Consider the following 20,793-nt stretch of genomic DNA (forward strand, 5'->3'; position numbering starts at 1 on the left):
AGTTTTTTCAACTCAACGGTTAGTCTCCGGTAATAATACTAAAAAAGAAAATCGAGTGGAGATAAGTTCGCCTCGTAGTGCGGTGGTTGTCGCGTTCGCTTACTATGCTTGAACAGTTAAATCAGCCACGCAATTGGGCGGCTACGTTGTTCAATAAATGCCGGCATTTTAATTAACGCTCCACTGAGTGGCCGATTTAACTATTCGGGGGTGACATGTACACAGCAATATTTCGTGTTCTTAGACTGGTACCCTCGCTGTAAGGTTGATCACAGATCACCTTATCTTAGTCGCCTTAACGTAACAGATAATCTAGATACGCTGTATTTGGTGTACCGGCGTCTCTAAAATACGATGTCTGCGAGGATAGCCAAAAATTCTGGACATAATGCCACGGGTGTGGCGTTCCATCCTCTCTGCTTACTCCTGCGGATAAATATTATGATTGTAGTCGTGTTAACAAATACGTTTACTAGCTATCTTTCAGAAATTTTATAAGGAAATAGTTTGTTGCTAAAAAACAGCACACGTCAGGGTTTTAGGAAGAATGAGCCGACAAAGTAAAACAATAAATTTTTATTCTGTATTAAATTGTTTAGTATAAATTTATTTGATGTTGTTAAAAAAACAAATAATTTTTAAATAACAGTTTAAGAAATAAAGTACCTATGTAAAAAGCTAATACAAATACTATTTTACATCTAAAAATAAAAAAATGTCCTAATCCATTTTTGTAGTTTTGAACTCAACTATCTGAAGTTTATGTTTTGAAATATAACTATTTATTTGATTACAAATTTCGTTATTCGTAATTGTTACCGAAAAAATCCGTTAACCATAATATACTCGTATAATATACAAAATAGTAAAAAATACACAAATACGCGGCACAACAGAGCACATTTTTCGGTACCCAAACCAATATAAATTAATAAAATTGAATTTTCAACTATACATTTAAAAAAAAAAACTTAATATTTTTATTTGGCAATCACTCATTTGATAGCAATATCTGCAGTAATAATTAAGAGTCTGATAATATCTTATTTTGTACACTGAAAAAAGCAGCTAGGTACTTTAAAAAATCACTATTTGTTTGTAAATATTTTTGAACTTTAAAATATATTTTTAAAATCGTTGTTATTAGCAGTTTTGCAACAAGTTCACTAAAGTATCTACACGACAAAAGTGAAATTTTGCAGGATTTTACTTAATCATAAAGTTTCTTTAAACGTAGGAAAAAGTTTTTCGTAATATTTTCCTAAATATTGTTTATCAGTAATATACATATTACAATCTAGACTTTTCTGCTTAGATTCCTTAACAAGAATTTTAAATGACATATCACACTAAATCATTATTTTAATATGTTTTTTTAAGACGCAACTTTTCCTTTTTTAGAGGTCATTCGATCTATTCAGTGATATATTTTTTACTATTAAGATGTATTTTTTAGTGTAATCAAACTTGAATAATCGCCTTGGGAGAGAGGTCGATTGTTTTTCCGTTGGCTCTTCCTAAGACGAACTCAGGATAACTTAAAAATCCATCTTGATCCAAATCATCTTCTTCAAATACTTTGTCTATCAGCGCTGAAAAACAAGTAAACATAATATTTTATATTTTGAAGTGGTGGATTAAATATGTCAACGCAGAATAAATGATTTAATGAACTTTTTTAAAAAGATTTTTAGCTAGAATTTTACACGGGGTAAAAACCAACTCCTACGCCAACGATGCATTAAAACAATATGCTTATTTAACATTTGACCTATTTATTAATATATTATATTGAATAGCAGAAAGGGTTATGTAGTAAGTTAATTGAATGGATTTTCAAAAGAAAAAGAAAAAAACTCTTTTTGATATTTTTTTTTAAATACCTACTGCCAGTTAAAACCTATTATTATAAAGAAAAAATTACAAACTAATAATTGCTGAATCGGAAGCTAATTGGAAAAACTACAATAATTTATTGAAATTACATCAATTTTATATTTGAAGCACTAACTTTGTGGTTATTCATTATAATAAAATAAATAAAACAGGTTAGTTTTTAACCACTAATATTTTTTTTCCACCGACCGGTTTCAAAGAAGCTTGTTTAGCTTTAAATCCGGTCGGTGGAAAAAAAATGTGGTTAAAAACTAAGTTGTTTTATTTATTTCATATTAAACTTACATTTATCGGGTGTTTTTCAAGCGTGATAAAACTTTATATTAAAACAAAATATGCAAATATTTTCTTAAACAAGTTTTAGTTATGGTCGAAAGAATAAAAAAAACACATTAATTTTTGAAAATGATATCCCACAAAAATGTCCTCCACGACCAGCCGTTACGTAGAGCACTTTATCGGTCTAATTTTGGCATTCTTTTCAAAGAAATTCAGAGTCATCTCCGAAGTGGTGCGTGTTATATTGCCTTCCACTGGTTCAAGAGTTGTTTGTTTCCATGGACCATGGACTTAACGTAGGCCCATAGGAAATAATATAATCCAATGGCGTCAAATCTCAGGACCGTGGAGGCCAATTAATAGGAACAATGTTGTCGCCAAACTTCACGCCAACGCAACGTCACGCAGTAAATTCATGATTGAACACTGATTTTTAAAGATTTTTTTACAATTAGCAAGCGTTGTTCAAGCGTTCAGCGATACATTGTTTTTAATTATTGTTAGAAAGCAAAATGAAAAATAAACTTTCATAATTTATTTTTTCCACATAAAACTTCTTCTTTTTTCTTTTCGACATGACCACCTTACTAGGGTGATTAGTTCGACAAGAGACAGTATTATGAATCTAAAGTTTTATCACGACAAAAACACCGTTAAGTACCTATATCAAAATGCAATTATTAAAATCTATAACTTATTACACAAAATGAATATGATAATATTTAATTAAAAGTAAATGCTCAAAAAACACCTATGTATCTATCCATTTCTTCATCAGTTGCGGTATAAGGTTCTGGTTCTTGTCCATCTTCAGTTATTGTGTTATGATGGTCATGATCCATTGTATGGTATATTGCCTACGATGTAAAAAAAACATTGAAACTAATATAAAAAAAGAATTGAATATAATTGTTATTATTGAAATAAAGAAAAGTTCCATAGCGCAATACTATTATTTTTTTGTATTATAATCGTATGTATGTAAGTTTATAAAAATCAGTCGATCTAAATATCCAAAATACCTTTAACATTTCAAGGCCATCCAAAAGTGTGTTGCTGTCAAAATCGTGCAGTTTGAAGTAGTGAAATTCTAACTCTTCATCACTCATGTCTTCAAGAGGTATGCCAAGATCTTCCTGAAGATGTCTGTAACAAATATATGACATAATACGAGTACATGAAAAACAGCGCGAATGTAAAAACGTACTGAGTTGGTACCTATATAAGAATATCATTGCAAAAGTACAAAGTACCAAGTAAAATTATATATGTATACACTACATAAGAGTTTTAACAAATAAGTAAGTTTAGTGTTACGGGAAATTGGATATAAAATATTTTTTCTTACACGCGGTAAAAATTAAAGCGTTTAATTGCATGGCAAAGTTTCTCGAAAACGTACGAAAAAATTAATAAAAATTATTTTAATAACTACTTTGAACTATAAATATGTATCTTTTTGGGTGATCCCGCGTAAGTTGGATTCGTTCCGACGTTTCGACGAGTAAACTAAGTGATCTGTACAAAAAAATATTTGGGTATGTGCTAATAATTTGTACCGTGTCGCAGTCGGCAGCAGGCACATTTCGTGTCATTTTTGCAGTGTATAGTACCAGGAACCACGTTGAGTTTACTTTTGTCACTAAAATCACCCAAAAAAGATACATATTGATAACAGTGACCGTGAAAACCTACGCGCCTACTTTGAACTACGTCGCAAATTTTTAAGAATCAATCAATGTTAAGGTGTTTTTATCGATTTTTGGTTTCCCACCAATCAGCAAAATTCTCCGATTAGACCTTGTGACGTCACAAAAATTTCAAAACTTAAAAAAAATCATAGCCCTGATGATACGGATATACAAAAACAAAACAAAAAAAAATGTTTTGGTTTGAGAGTCTATTAACATTTTTTTTTTTATTAAAAAACGACTAAACTTTCTCATTATCATCATAAAAGTAAATTTCCATACATCATCATCCCCCTATCTGCACCCGATGATGCATAGGGCACTACATTGGAACACTAAATGTAGCGTACATTGATCACCTGTTATATAAATGTTATATAAAGGTAAGGTGTTCAGTCTTAAGCTTCGGTTACCAGTCCAGGGACAGTGAAATATTGCAGTGTTAAACCACCTTAAATAAAAAATATTCATGTTGACGCTGTCAGGAATCAAACCCGGAACCTTAAGCATGGTCGACGATTTTTTTTAATAAACGCATGTAGGTAATTATTCAGGTGCATGTTTTTATAATACATTTTTTCTAGATGTTGTCGCTAAATATGTCAAAAACAAAATTACCACCATTTCATATTTTGCACATTCTTGTAGCGGGTTGATTAGTGTAACATACATGATAAATTAATGTCCGTAATTAAACCATTTTAATGTTAGTTCATTCAATTAAAGGTTTTATCAAATAAATCAAAGTATCATTAAATATTTCGACTTTTACTTCCATAAATCAATGGATGGAATTATAAATTGAAGAAATGTGAAAGTGTAAATATAGGTAGAATAGAAAATGTTCTCAAAAGCCCGGCTAAACTTCCATATTCCTTTATAAAAATATTATCCTTCCAACAGAATCACAACATGTTAATTGAAACATAAGGTTTGTTTAATGGAATGTAACGTTAGATTAATTAAATGTAATATTTGATTAACAACATTTTGAGTTTGTCCAAATTTTTGTAGACAAGGACTGGATTCAACTCCCCGGGGAGCTGTTAACATTAACATATTACAACAGAGATGAAGAACATTTAAGAGAAGTTAATATATAAGTCTAGGCATCTACAGGGCTTATGACCTGTCATTGGCTAGTTTAAGTGGCCACTTTACACACTGTGTAAGATTCACCATTCTGCCCATATTTGAACATCTATATTCCTTCAATTCTTTCATCTGTTGATATTTGTGAAGTTATAGAGCTGAAACCTTTATTTATGCGGGTGAGATTCATCTAATTAAATTATTTCACCTTCATACTAGGCAACGCCTGAAAACTTTATTTTTTTCAATTTTTATACTTCTTCATGGAGCAGGTGGATTTATCAACAATATTTTGAGGTTGTCCAAATTTTTGTAGACAAGGACTGGATTCAACTCCCTGGGGAGCTGTTAACATTAACATATTACAACACAGTGTGTAAAGTGGCCACTTAAACCAGCCAATGACAGGTCATAAGCCCTGTAGATGCCTAGACTTAAATATTACTTTCTCTTAAATGTTCTTCATCTCTGTTGTAATATGTTAATATTTGATTATTTTAATGCAATGTTTGATCAAATGAATGAAACGTTAGTTTAATATAATGTAACGTTAGATCAATGGAATGTTACGTTTTATCAATAAACTGTAATGTTTGATTCGTTTAATGGACTGTTTGATTAATTAAATCAAACCTTTGATTAATCAATTCCATTAATGGAATGTAACGTTTGATCAATATAATATAGCGTTAGATTAATGGAATATAATGTTTAATTACGCCGTGTCGTGCATGAGCTGCGTATCCTTGGTGAGCTTGTCCGAGGGCGGGCGGTGCGGCCGGGGGTCTCCGCGCGGATGGTGCGGGCCTCGGCGCGAGGGGGGGCCCAGCCCGGCCGCAGCCCCCGCGTGCAGCGCCACCGCCCACCCCAGGGGCACCAGAAACAGCTCCATGCTAGGGACGAAAAACGAGATGTAAATAATACACGCATCAGGGTCCGTATTACAATGGGCAGTTAACAGAGTTATCTTCAATTGTCTATAAAGTAAAATGGATTTTTATTTATGAAAAATTGAACATTTATTTAAATCACATTTTTAGACATGTTTTGTTTCCGACGATGATACTTTTCCGAGTAAATTTTCATATAAATATACCTACTTATTACCATACAGAAATTTAAATTTTACTTTATTGAAAATTAAAGATAACTCTGTTAATTTCCCATTATAATAAAGGCTTAGGGCTGCAATTACAAACGCTATCTTCATCGGTACATATCGAGACGGTATAAAGTCAAACTGATATTCACGAACGAAAATGTGTGTATTTGTATAAAAATTCAAAGTATATATATATATATTCAAAGTATATAAACCTGTAATTGAACATGTTTCGAAGAAAAAGTTGTATGCGTATTTTGTTCTTCATACAGAAAACTGAATTTTACTTTGTAGATACAATTGAAGAGAAATGTCAACTTCCTATTATAATACGGGTCAATGTACCATATTACGCTAAAAAATTTTTTGGGCATGAAACGCGTCGCTGCCCCCTCGTCCCAAAAGCACAGAATTCGTGGATTCACTATTCAATTCAACAAATGGAAGGACAATTCGTGGATCTTGCACAACGATAATACGCCATCTCATACAGAATTGATTGCTTCGGAGTTTTTGGCCAAAAATTCAATTAATGTCATCAGCCAGGCACCGTATTCTCCAGATCAGGCTCCGTCTGAATTTTTTCTTTTCCCAAGACTTAAATTGCTATTAAGAGGAACGCACTTTGAGACGATTAATACCATAAAAGATAATTCGCTGCAAGAGCTAAAGGCCATACCTTTGCAGGCCTATGAAAAGTGCATGGATAATTGGTTAAGCGTTGGCATCAATGTATCGTCGCAAATGGCGAGTCTTTTGAAAGGGATAGTAAAGAAGTTTATTGAAAATTAAACCGTTGCGTTTTTTTGCCAAATTCCCGTTTATTTTTATCATAAATATACTTGGTCTTAGGAAACATGACCCCATATTATTTGATTGTCGTAGGCAACTGAAATGGCTCATAATTATAAATTGGAGAGATTATGAAACCATTACAATTCTGTTTACTGCAATCCATAATCGTAACGCTCTAAGACCTTCGTGAAAAATTTCAACGCTTATCAGACCATGGCTTATCTCTTTTATTCTCAAAGCATCTCCTTTAGTTTGACTCATAATATCATTATTATTATTATTTATTCTTTTTTTGTATTATCAACAATGATTAATAATAAAAATAATGTGACCTCAGTGGGGTTACCCGTGCCGAGGACACTTAACAATATACTTTTTACAAATATTTTCACATGTGAGAATATACAAAGAAGACTTAATATACAGCGATAATTAACATAATGTTCAGACAGTTGTAAACTCTACGTATTTATGTTTATATTAATTTTATATATTCCTATATTATTTATATTATAAAACCCACAATAAAAGAACAAAAACATAACAAAAACTGTACATTGGTGGAGCAGTTGATTCAATATTGGTTTGGGCGAATGAGACAATCCATTTTACTTCTACTCAGCTCCACTATTATTTTTTTTATAGCATTTTATTTATTTATTATTCTTTATAAACTTATATACTGTCCATGCGACTGGAATGTGCAATCATCTCCTATCAACTAAACATTTTTCATCTATTCTTTAAACTCTCCTCTTTCCTATTCTTTTATTTTCCTTTCTCTATTGAAAACTAGTATCGATTATTATTTATATACATATTTACACATATTGCTCGTTTAATTTTAATCTGTTTTTCCATGTTGGTATGTAAAGAAACTAAATGTTTTATTAAAAAAAATCTAAATACAAAGAAAATATTTTAATAGTATAATAAAGATAATAAATTGATAAATATAACAGATATACATATTTAAATGGCAAGAATAAATAGTAACGTAGGACAAGGACGACCAAGAAAGACGTGGCATGATCAGATAAACTAAAATATCCAGTCGGCTTTTGTCAAAAGCAGACACAACCGAAGGGCATCTATGACAACATGTATGAATGTTGAATAAGCTAGGAATGTATTTCAGGATAGACGTGTGTGGCGTTCCATCCTCTTTGCCAACCCCTGCGGCGAAATGGCGTGATTGAGTAGTAGTAGTATAAAAACTCGTCGCAAAAAGATTAAAAAATGTATCGAGCAATGTTGACATATGGGCAAGGATGGGACGTATGCGCCTCCCCAATCTACTTCGTTGAGTACTGAATATGTTATACGTATTTAGGGGACGAATGAATACTGAAAAACTACCCTGGAATTCTGTAATGGGATCTAATTATCCCGCAGTGACATGAATGAGGTCGGAAGGGAGAATATAAGATAAAGGAAGGGGACATTTTCACTTAATATGTTTTATTTCGACATATCGTCACTGCACAATTGAAATAAAACAAATAAAAAGCGCGCTTGGTAGTCTAGTGATTGGCACATTTGCCTACTGCGTATGAGGTCTCGCGTTGATTCCCAAAACGGTTGATTATTATTTTTTATCAATTATAAAGAACCTGGCTGTGGTTCAGTGTTTAGTGACGTGGACTCACGGATCAGACGTCCGAGGTTCGCTTCTACCACAGCTGTTTAAAATTAATATTTATTTTTAACATAAATCGATTAATTCAATCAATTGTAATACAAGTGTAGGATTTTGGTGGTTGAGGGTTGGAGCTCCTACCCCAGTTAGAGATTGACAAAGAAGACACGATGTTGCTGTTTGATGTTTATTTATTACATGGCAAATAAATAATGAATTGTGTCGCGCGAGTGTTACGGGGATGATGGGTTGAAGAGACTGCACTTAAACTACATGCTGGAACTGAGTTAACTGAGACTAAACTTGTTGGGCTGACTAACGTTGACTGCGTCCTGTGGTCTCTGTATAGGCCACGTTCCTTAGTAGTTCATTTCTTTATGGTACGGACGATGTGAATCTACTGCATAAGGATGCTCCCGATTTTATGTGCAATAATGTTAATGTTGCATTATATGTTGTATTGGATTCTATAGAAAATTATGACATTACTTTCTTCGGTCATCGCACTATTTCAGGTGAATCGTTTTAGCACGTGTTCTCATCGATTATGGACTATGAACCCTACACAAGTCTTAGTGGTTTTTTAACACTTTTATTGATATGTTGTAGATGTAAAGATAATTGTTTTTCAGTAGGTAGGATTAATTTAATATGCGGCTTGATGTTACTCATTATATCTCTTATTTTTTATCATTATCTTCTGTCTGTATTGATATATATATATATATATATATATTATTAATAAACTATAACGGTAGTCAGATGGCAGAATAAACCATCTGTAGTTTTTTCTGTTTTGAAGTTTTCAAAAGTTTTAGTAAATATTTAAATATTACCTAGAAAAAAAGACAGCGTAATTGAGAATAGTAATTTACTATTGAAAAAGAACACTCAAATATTTGAGTTTGTGGATTAAAGTCTTGAAATTGAGTAGTATTTCAGCTTTCTCAAAAAAAAAAACGTTTTGACGAATAGAACTTAGGTATTGAAGGTGAAAATTGTGTATAAACAATGTCGTACAAATGAAACTAAGAATAAAAAAAGATAAAATTACCAATCAGGAGAAAAACAGAGTCTCAAAACTTATTGTACAAGAAATTGATGCGGTACAATGACTTACCTGAAGAAATAAAAAATATAATGCTTTGAAATATTTCTAATTAGTTTGTAAAAACATTTTCTTAAGAAATTTTGATTCAAAATTGTAATGTTATTAAAATTTTGAATTATTATATTTTATTTGATTTATTCATACAAATATATACATATTACTAAAAATATAATCATAACGTATCCCAAACTTTAGATATGAGGCCAAGGGTCCTGGGAAGTGGAAGCACGTACATAATTAAATAATGGCAAAAATAAAACTAAATATTCGTTCCTAAGAAGTTAAGAATTAATTTTATACAGCATTAATAAATAAAACGTTTAAATTACTTGAAAGAGAAATATAAAAATATATTTTCAAAATGACGAAAGCCAATTTAGAAAAATGCAAAATACGATAATAACAAATCCCCCGTGATTATCACCCCCTTTGAATTTCACCCTTCACCCCTCAGTATACCTTTCTATTTCTATCTCCTTTCCCGATATAGTGTGATCTGAAATAGCCAAGAATCGGCCCTTACAACACTCATACCTATATAAAACTCTACAAAAGGGTGGGATCAGGCCATAAGCTCTATTTGTTGATATTTTAACAGAGTTTTTATTAAAAGCAGTTATTATTTATGTATTTTATACATTTTGCGCATTATTGTATTTATTTTAATAAGGTACCCCATTTTATTTACTTAATACACTTTAGTAGGATATATGTGTACATCGACGAACTTGTTGCTAAAAGAAATATCTTCTAACCAACCAAAAACATAATGTTATAAGTAAGGCAAGATTTTAGTTACCAATTAAAAATAGATGCATTACGGCAATTGACATATTAATACATAGACATGCCCTATAGAGTAAAATATTTCTAAAAGTTGTGACACGAAAACGAATACAGGGCTGCATTCAACGATCATGCATATGCTACCATTCGAGGATACTTATTTTTAGTAGATAAAAAAAATTGTATCAATCAACATTCGTTTTTGGTGGATCCCAATCAGATTCTTCACTTAAATTCCTTATAACTCCGACCCATTTATTTATTTTCAGTGGATTTTAAGGAATGCAAAAATAATATTAACTCACGTTAAAAACGTATTTCTATTAGTGCATCTCTATAACTAAGAAAATCTAAAAAATTGTATTTATATTTTAATATTCATTGTTATAATCTTTGTTAATCACTCATGAACAAAGAAATACGATTTAAAAGTTGCAAAACCCCTTTCACAATGTTTATCCGAAAGGTTTTTACACACTTTCATGACACAAGTAGGCGTTTTGGTTTTAATTCTAAACGTCACACATGGCTTGAGGTCGAAGAACGACTAAATACGCATTGGGCATGGCTGAGCGTTTGGGCATGAATTGAGTGTCATAATTTTTGAGGGCTCAGGGCTTGTCTATGTGTATTAATATGACAATGATTACAGGCAGATAGAGATTTTACGTATTTTATTTTTATATAAGACGTCAATTTTAAGGCTAAAGTCTATTAAAACGCACAAAATCACACGATTTTGCCATTTCAAAAGGCCGTTTTATCAAAATTCGGCCATTAAAAAAAATATTAACGTAAGATAATAAAACACATTTTTACGTTTGAATGTTTGGGTTTACTGTTTACCATATTGATGTGCCATGTATATGTTTGAAATATATATTTTTTGTGTTTCTGATCCTATATTTGTGGTGACATACTCATGTGTCTGTGTCAACTAATTGCTCGTCCCATCACAGGACATTTAGTCCCATGGAGTTGGGACTTATGTCTTAAATAATGTGTAATAAACTACATGTATGTAGATAAATAAATGTATTTTTTTTTCAAACCAGGAATACAAAGCCTTTATATAATAACCTTTTTAAGATCAAATATATAAGAAAGTCGATGTCACATTTTTTGCACGTCTGTTCTACGATCACGACGATTTGTACTCATAAATAGATAATTGAGCAGGAAAGTTATTAAAGAAAAAAAAATCGTTTTAAAAAGAAATGAAAGCATTTTAAATCGTTCAAATTCTGAAGTATTTTTCTAGTTTAAATTTAACCTTCAGTGAAATAATTTTAAACTATTCCAATAGTTAGTTTAAAGCCTATTTTATGGAATCGTGTTTCGGTTGTAAATATTTCATTTCTAGAGTAGGTATGTTTTCAGAAAAAAATAATGCATTGACTTTTTCTTCTGACGTTTCTTGCTGGAACTGCAATGACACTTAATTAAATATAATGACACAAATATAGATATAGTTTTATTCCACTTTTATTTATAAATTTTTACCAGTGACCGAGTTTCGTCGTGACCGACACCAGTCTGACAATGTCTGTCACGACGAAACCCGGTTACTGGTAAAAATGTATGATTAAAAGTGGAATAAAACTATAAACGTATTTTTATTATTATAATTAAAAATAATTCAGTTAAATGGCCGATATGTTTTTAAAAAAAACAACGAGATAATGTATCTGTAATATTTGTCTACAAATATTTAGATAGCACTAGATGCTCTTGGGGTAATTTTAACAACAAAAAAAATTAATACATTTGTAGACAATTACTTGAAGTAGAAATTTTCACATCTATCCAAGAGTAAATTAAATTACCTATCTTAATTAACTGGGTAGGAAAGCATTTTGATTAAAAGTCTCAATAAATTTTCCAGTTCGGGCCAGGATAGGATATTATTATTCCTCTGTCAAATTATTGCCGCCCTATAAAGGATCGCCACAGGCGCCTTCATCCCCTAAAGTCCCTATAAAGTTACTTCCAGCGACCACTGCACCCTATTTCTACTATTCTCCAACTAATATTCTGGCCCCGACCCTTTGTTTCGCATAAATCACACGTAGAATGACTTTGGGACTGTAAAAGTAAAATTTCGTTTGCACTTACTTTACATTATGATAATATCATATTTCTTAGATTTTCACGGCCGTTGACATGCATAATTTTGGATTAATGACACGTCTGTCCTTCACACTCTTTTGCGACCTTTTGGATGGCATCGTCTCGAGCTTTTTTTTATTATTTTTATTTTATTTATTATATACCTTATACGGCCTAAGCCAATTACAACAGTTACATGAAGAAACATAAATACAAGAAACTTAACAAAAAGAACATAAAACTATGTAGCAAAGGCAACGAGTGCAATACAATATATTAATAAAAACAAAAGACATAAGACTTCGAGCTAAACCATGCCAATACAACTTCATCTTGCACTGTTTTAGTCGCGAAGAGATCTACGAAAAGCTGGAAGATGTATCCCAAAGAATTCCAAGTCGTGTGATGAATTGACTAATCTACACATTCTGGACCAATGTCCAGAATGTGGCATAAAAACAAAAGTTGCTTTTAGAAGATTTAATAAATAGTAGATTTGGACTTCTGATGACATGGTTGGGAACATGAAAATAAATTGATTGCAGCAGAGATGGGACATCACTTATAGCATTAAGTATTTTGAAAATGCAGGTAAGGTCCATCTCAGTTCTTCGTTTCTCCAATGACGACAGATAAGTTATTGCTCTATTTCAAAATAGGAATATTTACCCCTTTGTAATCCGAGCAACCATGCCACTTTTCTTAGAAAACGGTGTTGGACAGACTCGATATGGTCAATATGAGCCCTATAGAATGGAGACCAAATAGGAGAAGCGTATTCTAGAAGTGGTAAAAGTAGTATTATTTTGTATTTATTTATTCACAGACTCATTTCGTCCCTTTAGTTATAATAGAATACATAAAAAAATAAAATAAAACTTAAATAAATAAAGCTAAGACAAAACCTAGTCTATTTTAATCATTATCATCTTCCCTCTTTCCGTAACCAGTGGTGCATAGATCACTGCATTGCTAAATAAAATGCAGCGTATCGCGATTATTTATTACTGGAAGGAAAATATATCATCAACATATTACAACAGAGATGAAGAACACTTTAGAGAAGGGAATATAGAAGTCTAGGCATCTACAGATGACCTGTCATTGGCTGGTTTAAGAGGCCACTTTACACACTGTGTAACTTTCACCATTCTGCCCATATTTAAACATCTATATTCCTCCAATTTTCCATCGGGAAACACGGGACAATAATCCAAAATAACTTGTCATGTATTTTACATCACATTTACATTGAATGACCCGAGTTGTGGCCCTGTGGTAATGTCACGTACTCGCTGATCACAGATCCAATGCTCGAACCCCAAAGCACAACAATTTAATTCCCATTTTAGTGCAATTATTCTGCAAAAAATCCCAGTCGGTAAATAATGAGGGAGTTCAGTGTTTGTTTTAATTTAGTTTATTTGTCAATAAACTAAGAAAATTTTTCGTATTATCATCGACCTAATTTTTGTGATTTTGAAATTACTTTGCCCGTGATGTCACTAGTTGTCATCAGTGAGTTGTCCTGACATATAAAAGTGAACCCCGTACGCATGGGAAAACGCTAAACATGACTTTCCGTAAACCAGAAACATACATCAAAACACATAACTGATTGACTATTCTGAACAGATTCTCTTGAACTATTGACGATTGTATAAACTTACATAGTAATATTTTTCTTATGAAATGAACAAAAGAAATGAAAAGTGCTGTCAGGAATACAACATATTTAAGAAAGAAGTGAAAAGTTATATATATTTTTATTTTTTGTGTAGCACGTTTGAAAACGCCGTTTGTTATTTTGTTTTTTTGTTATTTGTATGTTATACTAAAAATATTAATTAAAAAAAATATAAAAATATTGTAAGACGTCACTCCCCATTATGTACACAAGAATTGTTTTTCCTTTTACGTAATGTAAATATATGCATTAAATTTATATGAAAAATGTATTTAGTAGTAATATTGTTTAGTTATATTTTTAATCTGAATTAACTAAAAAGTTCATTTTTAGTAAAACGAATTGTCATTAAATTTTTTCATACATTCTCAAGAAACTTCGTTTATATCCGATTTTCTGTAACACTCTACACTCCTTATTCACTTTTCTCTTTTCGTCAATCCAATGAAGTACATATAATTTACATCTGGATCACCTTCTTCCAGAACAAATATGACAACGCTACCAAATTGTAGACAACTCCTTCGGGCAGCTTTTCTCGTATACGGTATGTAATGGGGAAGCTAATCTAATTTAAAAGAACAATTTATTTGCGATATTTAGAAAATGGAATGAAAATTTTAATGTTTTTGTTAATGTGTAATGGAAGCTAAAAATTTGGCATCGACACATAATATTCGAACGGAACGATAGTACAATCGATATTTGAAGCACTGACTTTGTGATTTTCCATAAGACTGCTTCTTTCAAAGAGTCATAGACGTAGTTCTGAACACATTTTAAAAGTTAGGTATGTATGCTGCAATATTTTAGTATTTTTAAAGTACTTTATATTGATAAAAAAACTATACAATAGGGAATTAAATTAAATTATAAAATATTTTTAACCGGTGGTTGCGTAAAACTACAGTGGATTATAAAGATTTGAAAAGAAAAACTTATGAATGAAAAAATGTTTTAAATGTTGCATGTGCATTGAATATGCATGTTTTTCAATGATTATAAATAAGAACGTAGGGAAACTAACCTCAAAATCTTTATTTTGACGTCTAGGATCAGGTAATGCTTCTGTCAGAATTATTTTCTATCAATTGCACGCTGGTATTCGATTTATATTCGAAGTGAATTGTTATAATTTTTTTTTATAAAGCCACAACTATATGCGATTTGACAGATGTCAGACAACTTCAAACTTGAAATCAATATTTATGCGATGAATGTTATTATCAAGCAAAATCACCCTTGAAACCAGCGAAAATGGGGTTATTTCAACCTGACAACCCTTAAATGCTTTATTGAAAACTCCATCAGGTCTACGAGGAAAACAAAATTGAGTCTTACCGACGCGAGGTTTTAGTCAAAGTTCAGTGAAATTTGCTTGCTTGTCAGTGGCGCTAGTGTCTCGCATCTATTACGAGTTTTCTACTTGGATATTTTCATGCTTCGAACTTTCAGCGCTAGATGGCCAAAGCTCATTGATTTTACGAAATGACATTCTACAAAAATTGAGAACGAAATATAAGCGTATTTTCATTTGATGTGTACGTATTACAAAATGGAGGAATATTCCGATAAGGTTTTGGTGAATAATGGCATAATTATTTTTATTTTATTTATAATCACTAATAATTACTGATTAAGGGCAATAATTATTGCATTTCAATAAATCATATATAAGTGTATAATGTAACAATTTATGAATAACTAAAACTAAACGAAATTTTGAAATCTTAGTTTTCTTGTATTTTTTAAATACATGCATTACAAACAATAACACGTTATAAACGAATTTTGCATGGCACAGAAAGGTTTTTATGGTCAGAAAAATGAGTAAATTAGTTAGTTTTTAAATAATTTGATGATACCTATATAATGAATTGCTAACCTATATAATGAATTTTTCATGTAATTTGGTACGAAAAAAAATATTAATTTATTTATTCATTTTCATTTAATTTACAGCTTGCGTATACATCTTATATACATTTACAATGTTTTTTTAACATAGAGAAAAAATCTAGTAAATTAAAATAAATAATTACATTATACAATAACAATATTTAGTAAAACAATCCAATAGAATAACGTTAAATACTTTAAAATATACATAAAATAGAAAGTATGATTATCCCCCTTTCACACCGTATGATGTATAGGACACTGCATTGGTACACCAAGTGCAGCGTATCTTGGTATTTTTTTTTTTTTACATGAAGGTTAGATGATCAATCTTACGCTTCATAGAAAGTATACACAGTTAAAAACATAATCCAGAAACAGAATAGTAAATTAATGTCAAATTAAAATCATCTTTAATAAATAGCGTTTAGTAGGTACTTAAAAATAGAAATTAAATTCTACACAGTTAAATATAAATTGACAAACTTTTTCCATCACATAACTATGTGATTTTACAATAAAAAATCTTCATATTTTACATTGTTTGACAGTGTGTCAATTAATCATAACAGCTTATAACTCATTATGAAACTTATAAATGCCAAGACTTTCGTTTTTTTTTTTCAAAAAGGCCTCCTTTCTTTCTCTTTATTGAGGCTTTCTACCTAGGACATAACAATCTAGACAAAAAAATGTCGGCCGAAAACGTGTTACATGTTTACAGATTACAGTGCAAATAGAAAAAAGAAAACCGAAAAAAACAATGAATTATAATATACAGACAACCATAAAAATAACGAAAATATACAAAAAAAAAATTTTTAAATTTATTTATACAAATACGTACATATTACAAAAAAATATAATAATAACGTATTCCAAACTCTATGAGGCCAAGGGCCCTTTGTTGAGTTGGAACACAACATAATGGAAAGTGGAAGAACGTACGTAATTAAATAAAAATAAAAATAAATATTATTACATAAATATATTTCAAAGGGCATCTGGACAACACGCTTAATAGTATATAAATCTATTAAATATCTCGCAGCAGTCTCCTGCAATGGTCTCTTCCCTTAAGCAAAATCCAGACTTGGACATTATTTCTGAAAATGGCTTTCGTTTTGGTGAACTTAATATGTTCATCCAGGACATTGAACACTCTTGGGGCCACGAAAGAGAAATTCCTCTAAGCAAACGTCGTAAGTGTTTTTATAATTATTAATTAAAATTACAGGAAAACCTCGTACGAGCAGCCTGCTGGGATCTACTCTTGTTGCCGCATGACCAGTGGCTCAATCATAAATAACTATCAACGTGCTTAAAAACATGCTATGCGATCATAATGAAGAATAATGAACATGCTTAAGTTATCGCAGTCATAAATCAACGCGTGTGTAATCTCTAAGGTAACGCTCGTGTCGGTTTGTTTTTTGTTTTCCTCGTAAATAAATACAGTTCATTGGCAAAAATCGACGTTTACTATAAAAAATAATACAATATACTGTATTTGCAAAAAAGTAAGGAGTATCTAATACAAAAAAAGAAATAATTAAATTACAATTACAATGGCGACTGCTTTTCTTGACATTTGGCTTGCCAACCGCCGGCTAAATGCAATGAATAGCACGATAAATAATAAATAAATAAATAAAAATAGCAGTTTTTGAATATTTTCCATGTTTACAGCGGTGAAATTCAAATATGTGATTGCGCAACATGATTATACGTCGCGAAATGTAAATATTTTGACATTTAATATTAGGTGTTCACGGATATTCCATTGTGATCGCGAATACGATAAATAACCATGGTAAGAAATTGTTATCACGTCGCTTATTAACCCGTCGATAGTTATTTTTTATTGAGCTACTGAAAAGTTGTAATTATTAATGCAGTAAATAATTTGCTTTCTACATTGTTTTTTTTTTGCGTTAAATAAAATTTTAAAAGTACGTAATACCTATTATTTCACAAGTAAAGAGATAAAAATATCAAAGATTACGTAAATGTATAAAAGGAATCAGATTTTTTTATGTTTTGAAATATATTGTGTCGCTTGACCCGACCTTATGTCTTAATTGTTATGTTAAAGTAATAGGAAATGTGGGACGATTTTATTAATCAGAATATTAACGATGAGATTTAAAAAAAAACTAAACGCATTTGAATTGAGTTCTCATTTTAAACTTTCGGAATCAAAACATCGAGCGAAAACAAACTACAAAGCTTCAGGGGAAATTCCTTCTCATTTAAAACGAATTAGCCATAACCTAACTTTCCTAATGGGACTTTATACATAAAAAGCTGGATTATTCATAGGAGACAGATTTTCAATCGGAGTCGAACATGTCGGCATTTTTTTTGAAAAACGATAAAAATACTAAGCACGAATACACAAATAATTATGTTTTGTAAAAAAAACTTATTAATTGACAATGTCGAGAGTTTGTCCAAATTTTTGTAGACAAGGACTGGATTCAACAGATATGAAGAAGATTTTACAGAAGGGAATATAGAGGTCTAGGCATCCACAGGGCTTATGACCTGTCATATTGTTATCGGATAGGGCAGATAATGTCAAATACTTAGGAGTAATTATTGATATAAATTTAAAGTGGAAACAGCTGATTGAAAATTTTACAAACAAACTTAAAAGACTAACGTATATATTCAAAACAATTCGAAATATAATTCATGTAAAATACCTTTTGATGATTTATTTAGCATTGTGCCAATCAATTTTGGAGTATGCTATGGGGTGGTGCGAGTGACACAGTTTTAAATAGTGTATTTGTTGCACAAAATTCATAATTAAAATAATACTTATGCCCGTGTGCTGAGACAAAACTTAAGGTGAGGAAAGTAAATTCTTATCTTAAATGCAGAGAATAACCCGAAGGTGAAAACAATAGAATGTACTTTCCTCACCTTAAGGTTTGTCTCTGCATACGGGTATTAGAGTCCCGATACAGACATCTACTGACGAAATATTTCACAAATCACAACTCATGACACCAAAGCAATTATACGCTAAAACAATACTTGCTTACAGATTCAAAAACTATTCTTACTCAAATGAAAGGCATAACCCCTACAATTCATCACATACAAATAATACAATCACTAGATCTTCAACACAAATATATATTAATCCCACTTTCAGACAAAAGGATTTGAAGTATTTTGTAATTAAAATCTAAAACCTACTTCCACGGTCTATAAAAACAATTAGAAATGAAAAAATGTTCAAAAAGGCTATAAAAATGGATAGTGGAGCTGGATAGAAGTAAAATGGTTTGTCTCATTCACCCAAACCAAAATTGAGTAAACTGCTCCACAAATGTATAGTTTATGTTATGTTTTTATTATTTTGTTGTACGTTTTATAATATAAATAATACAGGCGTACATAAATTAAATAAAAACTTTCTGAACATTTAGTTAAGTATCTCTGTATTCTAAAACAGTATATTGTTAAGTGTCCTCGGCACGGGTAACCCTAGCGAGGTCACATTATTTTACTATAAATATTTTAAAAAAATAATCGGCTGGTTAAAGTGGCCGCTTTACGCAATGTGTAACATTCACCATTCTGCCTATGTTTAAACATCCACATTTCCTCAACTCCTAAATCTATTTTTTATTTTTTTTATTTTATTTATTGGGGATATCAACAGTAATACATGTAACAAATATAACAAATAAAATATACAGAGAAAAAAACCAATGACAGATATCCACAGAAATACATTTAATACACGTACAATACATACTAGTGTGTTTGTGTGAGTGTAAGTGAGTGAGAGGGTGGGTGAGTGGGTGTTATATTGGAATGAGGGTGAAAATGTGTGTAAATATTATTGCACAAGTGTCGAAAATATAAATATATTTAAAATTTTAAGAATTAGAGATAAAATATAATAAAATAAAATAAGACTTTATTATTGAAACTAAGTATAAGACAAAAAAGTATGTTTTAAGACGCGCATTTTAAATGTTATTTTTTTACAATCAAATGGATCAATAAATACTTGACTTTTATATAAATTTACTTTCATATTCCCTTCTCAAAAATGTTTTTCCTCTCTGTTGTGTAGGATTTAGGTTGTTAAGGGTTGGAGTTCCTACCCTAGTTAGAAATTGACAGAGAAAGCACGAGGTTGCTGTTTAAAGTTTATTTATTACATGGCGAATAAATAATGAATTATGTCGCACGAGTCTTACAGCGATATAGTGTTGAAGAGACTGCATTTGAACTACATGCTGGAACTGAGTGACTGCGTTGAGTTGGGCTGAACTGAACTGAACTTGTTGGGCTGACTGACTGGCGTTGCCACGCCCTGTTGTTTTTTAAAGGCAACGTTCCTTTGTAGTTCATTTCTTCATGGTAGGGACGATGTGAATGTAGTGCAGAACGATGCCCTCGATTTCATGTGCAATACTGTTAGAGTTGCTGTGTTTGATTCTATAGAAAATGATCACATTGTTTTTTTCGGTCTTAACACTATTTCATTTCGAAATAATTCCCTAGGGAGGAAATCCAGCCTGTATACAAATTTAGACATACTTAAAACGTTGTTGAAAAAAATATTGCTTACATTGCCAAGAATTGCCAAGAACTCAAAAACTAAAGGACGTTGTCAAATGACTGATTATGTAATCACGAAACGTTGACAGATCTTTGGTTATAGTATGACTTTTTGAT

General features: G+C 31.2%; 1 protein-coding gene across 2 annotated transcripts in view; it reads right to left on the reverse strand.

Annotated features, from left to right (window-relative positions):
* Positions 1–573: 573 nt before the first annotated feature.
* LOC148271660 (multiple coagulation factor deficiency protein 2 homolog) overlaps positions 574–20,793 on the reverse strand; it is a 63,250-nt gene continuing 43,030 nt past the window's right edge. The window contains exons 1-5 of one of the 2 annotated variants that reach the window (XM_088241109.1): positions 15,215–15,435; positions 5,678–5,851; positions 3,198–3,321; positions 2,927–3,032; positions 574–1,592 (exon numbers count right to left, since the gene is read on the reverse strand). In XM_088241109.1, the coding sequence (XP_088097235.1) occupies positions 1,462–1,592; positions 2,927–3,032; positions 3,198–3,321; positions 5,678–5,850 (534 nt within the window). In that variant the 5' untranslated portion in view covers position 5,851; positions 15,215–15,435 and the 3' untranslated portion in view covers positions 574–1,461. Of the gene's footprint in view, positions 1,593–2,926; positions 3,033–3,197; positions 3,322–5,677; positions 5,852–15,214; positions 15,436–20,793 lie in introns of those variants that run through there. The other variant, XM_088241110.1, reaches the window with a different exon arrangement.

This window comes from Micrasema longulum, unplaced genomic scaffold (genome assembly GCF_059751315.1).
Source record: "Micrasema longulum isolate JH-2025_06_02 unplaced genomic scaffold, ASM5975131v1 h1tg002747l, whole genome shotgun sequence".
NCBI lineage: Eukaryota > Metazoa > Arthropoda > Insecta > Trichoptera > Brachycentridae > Micrasema > Micrasema longulum.